The following is a 7,688-nucleotide window of genomic DNA, read 5'->3' as shown; positions in this document are numbered from 1 at the left end:
CTAAATAATAACCTAAAATTTCAAAAATATCAACAGAAAGTTTTGATTCTTTAGTTTACATTTCAGACGATCAGAATGGGATGTCAAAAATGAACAATGGAAAATAGCACCTCACCGCAGTTCTGAACTGCGTATTTAATTTACATTATCTACTGATATTGTCCATTTATAATGTCTTTTTAATGGGTTTCTCCATTTCCTAAATGTCCTAAATGCCACTTTGTTTCTAAAAATGAGAACAGTTTGTAGAAAACATCCAATAGGCATCTTGGTCCAGGTTTCCAACCACCTCTTTTCTTCTCCAGTTTTCTAATTCAGGGGAACGCAGTGGTTCTCGGTGCAGGGCGGGGGGCGCTTACATCCGGCAATGTCTGAAATACCTGTGTTTGTCACGGCTGGGGGTTAGGCCTATCTGCCTCTGGTGGGCAGAAGCCAGGGATGCTGCTGAACATCCTCTGATGCACAGGACGGCCGTCCAGCAACCATGTATGATTCCGCCCAGGGAGTCAGTGGTGTGTGGTTGAGAAATTCAGGGATGAGAAAAGCCAGCAACAAATTCCCTATAGCCATATCTGAGGAAAAGTCATATTCTATGATTTAAAAATCATGTTCTATCTTCCTCTGGATTTGCAAGTGTGTGTAAAATGGATTTGCTATTTCTGTAAAGATTGGTGGAAAGGTAGAGACTAAAGGTTTGACTTCTTCGGAGCCAAAGATTTGGGGCAGGCCATTTGGGGCAGGTGAGCCCAGTAGCCCCTCCTCTAACCAGCGGTGGTGAGACTTGCAGCCGTTAACTCCTTGGGCTCTGGCCTCCTCATCTTGTAACCTCACAGGGCTTTTGTGAAAATCGAGTGAAAATATGTGTCTAACTGTCAGGCATGTCTGAGTGCTCTATGTGTTTGCTTTTAGTATTCTCTGTAATCTCTAGATAGGGAGGTTGTGCTGGTTAAACGTGTTTATATTAAGATGTTGTGGAAGAAATCTTAAGGATAAGACAAGGAAGGAAACATCTCTTCTTTGCCGGCTGGCCCACTATGGTCAGAAGATGGTGCTGAGAGGGACTCTGCAAGAAGCAGGGGCTCCCCTTCCTGGTTCCTTCCTTCTTGTTCACGCGGAGCCTGTGGTGTGACTGTGTGCCACCCAGGGGTGCCCACCATCCAGCAAAGTTTGCTCCCGAGTCCTGGCCCCTGGTTTCCTGCCTGCAGGTGTCAGCCCCTGGCACCCTGTGACTTGTCTGTCCCCTCGTGGGTGGTGGCCCCAGGCCTTCTAGTGAGGTCTCAGTCCCAATTTGTCCTCTCTTGGGTATTCTCCCTCAGCTCTAAGGCATTCTTTAGAGTTCTCTTCCATCCTTTTCTCTGTAGTTAATTCCCTGTGGGTTGATCACTCCCTGTATTAAATTTCTCCTGCTCAAATTACTGGTAGTTTCTGTTGTTGGACTGGACCCTTGCATTCTTGAAAGAACTTGGAACGCTTAATGCTCCTGAAGTAGAACTTCAAACTTAGAAGTCTTTTGAAACCAATGTGTTTTGACAAATCTTAGGTAAATACAAAAACCATGTTGCGTGGAGAGTTGGCGCTTCCATGGGATCAATGCAAGAGTAGGTTTCTGTATGAAAAAACACTGGTCTTGAATACGCGGCAGCTACAACATGTCTGTGGGCACCAACATGTGGATGGGGATTGGATGATCTTATCTATGGCATGCTCAGGAAGGAGATCTGAATCATAAACTGTCCTTGGCACCAGGAGACACGAACTCCTCTTGTGCCCAATGAAATGTCGCCTTGTGTATCCTGGACCCAGACGGTGCTGGGGGACAGACCCTCATGACTTCGAGCACCATGTCGGGAGCGCTGTCTCAATGGTATATCATGTCCCTTACACCAGCGTTCTCCAAGTGTCAACGTAAGGTATGCTTTCGGGTGATACTGTCTGGCTAATATCCTGAAAAGCTGGCCGCTTAACCAAGCCAGCTTGAAGTACAACATCCACAAGGAGTAACTAGAGATCAGTAAGTAGTCAAATTTTCTCTATTTTGCCCCTGAAGATCATGTAGTTGACTTTAGTGTGTAACTTCCTCGGTTTGCTTTATAGTCTTAAGACTCTGATAAGTGCACTCGCTATTCTTGTTCATTGTGAATATATATATATTTTAACCAGGGAAAGAGGGTAAACTGATTTGATATACTTAAAAAAACAGAGATGACTCAAAACGTACAGAACAATGAATATGGAATAAAGATCCTTAAGAGTGGGGAAAGAAAGAAAAACCACGTTGCTAAAATCTTTCAGCATTTCGTTTTTTAATTGTTCTAATAGTACATTCTTTAAAAGGAGTTCACAACTTCAAGTCCAAGTAGAAGGGTTACATAGTGCGAATGGAAAAGCTGTCATTTTCAGGGGGGCTATTGGCTAATTACCCTGTTCTTAGGGTTGAACTGATGCAAAAATCCCTTGGAAAAGCTTCATTTGTTGCCTGTAAAGAGTCTTCTTAAGGTCACTTTTACCTCCAGACCATCCCCTTGTTTCTAGTGAAAGAGTTTTGCTTGGTAATGGCTTGTGGTTCCACAGTGTTTTGTGTATGAAAAGCGCAGACTAAGAGATGCTACCGAAGTCGCTCCAATTGTAGATTCTGCCCCCAAAGGAAGTCCCGACACTGTAATACGTCCCCTCAGTTTTCAGCAAGACACGTGAAAAGAAAACTCAAGTCCCGTTTTAATCTTTACCTAGATTGCCATGTTCAGTGGCGTCGCGAGGCTGCCGTGCCGTGGGACACGCAGCTCCCGTGGGCCCGGTGTGCTCGTTCAATACCCGCGGGTTCGGGGTGGCGGCCCCAGCCCCGGGTCGGGGTGGGGGGGGGTCCGCAGTCAGAGAGGCATCTGGTGGCTGCCGGGGCCACGGCTGGGCCAAGGGCTCACCGGGCGCGCTTAGAAGCAGGGGACCTGGCAGCACTCCCGGACAGTAACAGAGGCAAGCCCACGACGCCATGCTCTCCATCCGCCGACCGGGTTCCTGTGCAGAGCTGGGGCTCACTGCTGGGACAAGAGCGCGCTCCTATTTGCTTTCATTTTCTCCAGACGCTTCACTAAGTGGCCGTTGCTCACCTCAAGCTCTTCCGTCTTGTCCAGTGCACAGCGCAGCTGGAAACAGACGAAAGGCAGCTTTGAGGAACGTGCTTCCTCCCCACATTAGAGGATTGCCAAGATTCCCTCCTACTGCAGAACACAGAGCCTGGACCCACCGAGCTCCCAGAAGTGCACACGCATCCCTGTGCGGGCACACATATTTCTTAACTATGCCTTAAGGGAAACGAGGCACGGGATTCCGGCCTCAGGAGTGACTAGGCAACCCTCCTCCTCCGAAACAACTGGACCCCAGACATGGCACAGTCTTGGGGGTCCTGATGGTCTCACAAAACACCAGTGAGGCAAACAGAAAAGAGCTGAGCCCTGGCCAGTTGGAGGAGTTGGTCCCCAAGGCGTGGGCAACCGGGAGCAAGGTTTCTACAACCAGAAACCAAAGTGGGACTGGCTGAGGCCAAGATGGCCACCCCCGGAGCCAGGGCCCCAGAGCCTGGGAGTCAGAGTGGAGGCCACACCAGCAGGGAGCCATCTGGCCCAACAGGCAGCAGGGCAGAGCGCAGGTGCCTTAAGGTGGGGGCACAACAGCCCCGTGGTTGTGGAGACATGCACCATCAGAAGAGTCTGCGGCTCTGCTTCTGACCCAAAGCCCTCAGGGAGGGTGGCTGGGGTCCTGGAAGGGGTTTGCCTCCCTGCCCCCCGTCACTAGCAGAGGCAGAGGCAAGCCCTCTTTGCAGGAAATTTCCCCAAGTCAGGCCTGGAGTGCTCCTGCAAATCAAAGGCAAGCATCACTTCACGAGACACCAAACGCATGAAGGACAAGCCATCTGAGCCAGCAACAGAATTAGGGCCTCCAAGACTGACATGTGTCAGTCCTCGGATGGACGTGGAGAACAGGACAGCTGTGTATGACATCTTTAAAGAAAGAAGGGCACCTCGGGGCACCTGGGTGGCTCAGTCGGGTTGGGCGTTTGCCTTCAGCTCAGGTCATGATCCCAGGGTCCTGGGACTGAGCCCCGCCTTGGGCTCCCTGCTCAGTGGGGAGTCTGCTTCTCCCTCTACCCCTCTCCCCTGCTCATGATCTCTGTCTCTCTTTCTCTCAAATAAATAAATAAAATTTTGAAAAAAAAAAAAAGAAATAAGGATACAGTTAACACAGAAGCATACACGACCATACAGGAAGTAAGCATCAGGAATGAATACACTTTAAAAAGACAAGGGACGAACAGGAAGATCTACCAGCAGAGCAGTAGGTGCTGCAGGGAGAGGGTCTGACCGTCTCCGGTTAGAGCCCCAGAGGGCACGTGGAGAGACGAGGGGAGAGGAATACTTAAGGAGGTCACGGGTGAAAATTTTCTAAACTTGATTTAGAAATAGACTTCATGGATCCAAGAAACACCATACATCCTGAGCAGAACAAACAGCAACAAACCTGCATAGGACACATCAGGGTGAAGCAGCAGAAAATCAAAGACAAAAAAGAACTTGAGAGAACCAGGAGAGAAGAGGCCACCTACAAAGGCCCTGGTGAGAAGGACAGACTCTGGGCGGCCCCACAGCCACCACCCCCAGGGAGACCCGGGATTCAGCCCCAGCCTCCCCAGGGCATTGGCCCCGCCCTTGGGCAGTGGCTTGGCACCAGGCCCCGAACAGTCCGGGGTAGGGGCAGGGGCAGACGCTCCCTCTGCTGCCAGCTAGACCATCATTTCCCATTCTTTCCCTACAAACAGCCTAGAAAATTTACCTCTCTTTGGAGTTTCCGTTTTTCGGCCTTAAGTTCATCTTCTATTTTTTCGGCATTTTCAGCAGCCGATTTATAACGTGATACTTGACTCTCTAACCTTATTACCTAAAAGGAAGGGAAACATCGTATGTGTAAATGAACAGGCCTGTTTTCTTTCTCCAGTTGCTTTATCACATGTGGGATCAAAGGGCGAGGCTCATCAAATGGGAGGATGGACCATGCGAACCGTTATGATCCAGCACTGTGGGCTGTTATATTGGTTCTAGCCAAGCGAGCCGCTCTGAGCAGCCTGGTCCTGACAGCTGTGAGGGCCTCATCCCCTCTCTGACCCTAGTCTAAACTCGTGGCTCCACAGGGCTGCCGTCCCTCCCTGACGCGGGGCCATTCTGCAGGAGAAGGTAGGTCGAGGCAGAACGATGCTGTGGGCAAAGGTTCAGCCAGGACCTCAGCTCCGGTCCAGTCTCTCCTGGGGTGGCATGGTGGGGATGAAGCAAGGGAGAAGGAAAGGCCAGCAACTAGTGCAGAGGAAAAGAAGGAGGCTTGGGGATGGCATTCCACAGCCAGGCCTGCGGCGCGGGACAGGAAGAGCCACAACCCACTGGAGACTCTCAGTCCGCTGAGACCAAAAGCATGCTTCCTAAACTCATCCCGTCCCAGGCGTGCTATTCTCATTTCTGTTTCCTCAAAAACTCCCCAAAGCGCTAGCCACAGGGACCCATAACTGAGCGGGGAAGAGTACCGACTTCATTTCTCCCTTGGCTGAGGACACAGCTTGCCCCAGATTGGCCCAACATGCTAGAGGCATAAATACCCCCAATCTAGAAACCTGGTTGGAAGAGAAAGGCAGAAAATCCAGGCAAGAGGGATGGCCCCACATGAAGTGCTTTTTAACTAAATAATTTTTAAAGAACAACATTTTTAAGCTCCCCCGCCCCAGCCACATTAGTGATTTTCCACAACCAGCCATTGTTTATAAAGGGTTAGTACCCAGTATAACAACCCGGATCCTCCTAGTGATCTTTCCTTCCCTACTTTCTCTCTGCAGGAGATACACGGAGGGCCCTTTCTGGTTCTGTAAATCTCTGCTCCTCTTTGTGCTCAGCCTTTCGGGGCGAGTTCTAGCAAGTACAACTCAGTTAATCATCGCTTTCACTGCCTGTTATTGCTTAAAAGTGCACACACATACATTTTGTTCTAATGCGGTTATCTCTTGCTCAGATTTTGCAAGTTTAAATTTGAGGTCGCTGATCTGTCTGTTGGCATCCCCTAAAGGTTGAAAGAGAAGGAAAATTTGTTAAGCTCTTGGGCTTTTAAAATGTTAAAACAATAATTCCTGGGATCCAAGCCCCTACTGAGTACTTGGCATGCAAATCTGGAAGTTCTGGCCTGTGGCCCCACCAGGGGGGTGGGGTGTGGGGGGACGGATGGGTTGGGAGGGCTGAAGCTGAGATAGGAGAAGGCACTCTCTCTCTCCATGTGCCCAGGCTGAGCAAGTAAGTGCCAGGCGGGAGAGCCCCTCCGAAGCACAGAACACAAAGAGGTGGTCAGGGGAGGGGAAGGGGGGAGACTGCGGGTAATTTTATCTCCCTTTAAGCCTCTTTCTAGTTTACTTGTATGGAAAATACCTTCTAATTTTTCCATACAATCAGCTGATCACAAGGCAGTGGTATCCAGCATGGAAAATGCGGTTTCTCACAGTGCATCATAGGGTGGTAACTTGGTGCACGTTTTGGGGCACCTTTTCTAGTCCTGAGGCTCAGACAGAAACATCCTCGCTCTGCCCACCTGCCCATCCTCGTTCAATCCCACACAGAAACATCTTTGCACTCTTGTGCTCAAGGGCTTTTGGGGGCCAAGGGGAACGCCGGGCGTTCTTTGCCATGATGGTTTTTCTCCTGTAGCCCAAGTATAATACACACAGGACACTTAAAGGGTTTACTTGTATACAAGGATGGACATTTACTTTGCAGATCCATTACATGCATGTCTGTCCCATTTTCTAAGACATCACTTCCAGGGTGCAGGTTGTCTAGCTTGCCATTCTTCTGTCTCTCTTCCAGCTGTCCTTTGAGTTTCTTAATCTGAAAACACCCACCAATAAAATATGTGAATTTCTCTATTCTAAATGAGGCCGGAAGTTGAGCGTAGAGCCTATGGCACAGGAAGCGGTGTGTAGAGGAAAAACCAACACCCCATAAATACAATTGGATGTTGCTGTGGAGTTATTTCGTGGCTCTCCAAGGTGCCAAAGAGATAGGAGTTACGTAATTAAGCACAAGAAAAATGCAGTAAATGGTTACAATCCACCAGCCACCACAGGGAGTCTCTCACCTTTAATAACCAATCCAAATAAAGAGATGAACAACCTTCGGCCAGTTGGCACTCTTCTCAGGAAGTAATAGCGTAACGGGTGAAAATGGAATCGTATTCACCGTATCAGGCAGAAATTATTTTGTAACTCTGGGTGAAAAGTTATTTCTAAGTTTGAAATTCCTCTTTGAAATTCCTTTAAACATTTATCTCAGAGTTAGTCAGTGCACTTAGTCACCTTCGAGTTATTCACTTAGAAGCTGGGCAGGGCCTTCTGGAGCCTTCCAGGCCCAGAAGTAGTGTCCTCGAGGGCCTAGCCGAGCTGTGTCTCCCTCACAGAGCCCATGCTCGGGGAGCTGGCCCCTGCAGGGCTCTACTCTCCCTGGCCGTCAGCAGCCACAACCGTAGAAAGTTCCGGTGTCTGATGGGCAGTCTCCCAGCCCTTGTCCTGTTAACCTCCGACCTCTGTGGACCCTGTGGGAGCCCCCGCCCCCCAACAGCCAGCACAAGGCAGAGCAGAGCCCCAGGCACACATTGCCCACTGTATGCCACGC

At 49.6% G+C, this 7,688-nt stretch overlaps 1 protein-coding gene across 6 annotated transcripts in view; it reads right to left on the bottom strand.

Annotated features, from left to right (window-relative positions):
• Window positions 1–2,279: 2,279 nt before the first annotated feature.
• The window catches only part of LRRFIP1 (LRR binding FLII interacting protein 1), a 143,492-nt gene continuing 138,083 nt past the window's right edge, over window positions 2,280–7,688 (bottom strand). For 3 of the 6 annotated variants that reach the window (XM_064587338.1, XM_064587339.1, XM_064587343.1), the window contains 4 exons: window positions 6,788–6,905; window positions 6,011–6,090; window positions 4,825–4,929; window positions 2,280–3,140 (listed from right to left, as the gene is read on the bottom strand). In XM_064587338.1, the coding sequence (XP_064443408.1) occupies window positions 3,030–3,140; window positions 4,825–4,929; window positions 6,011–6,090; window positions 6,788–6,905 (414 nt within the window). In that variant the 3' untranslated portion in view covers window positions 2,280–3,029. The remainder of the gene's footprint in view (window positions 3,141–4,824; window positions 4,930–6,010; window positions 6,091–6,787; window positions 6,906–7,688) is intronic. The other 3 variants (XM_064587340.1, XM_064587341.1, XM_064587342.1) reach the window with 3 other exon arrangements.

This window comes from Mirounga angustirostris, unplaced genomic scaffold (assembly GCF_029215605.1).
Source record: "Mirounga angustirostris isolate CCGP_5_RB_7025 unplaced genomic scaffold, mMirAng1.0.hap1 SCAF_3, whole genome shotgun sequence".
Taxonomy (NCBI): domain Eukaryota; kingdom Metazoa; phylum Chordata; class Mammalia; order Carnivora; family Phocidae; genus Mirounga; species Mirounga angustirostris.
The sequence above is the reverse complement of the archived record's forward strand: the minus strand, read 5'-3'. Positions and strand labels throughout refer to the sequence as shown.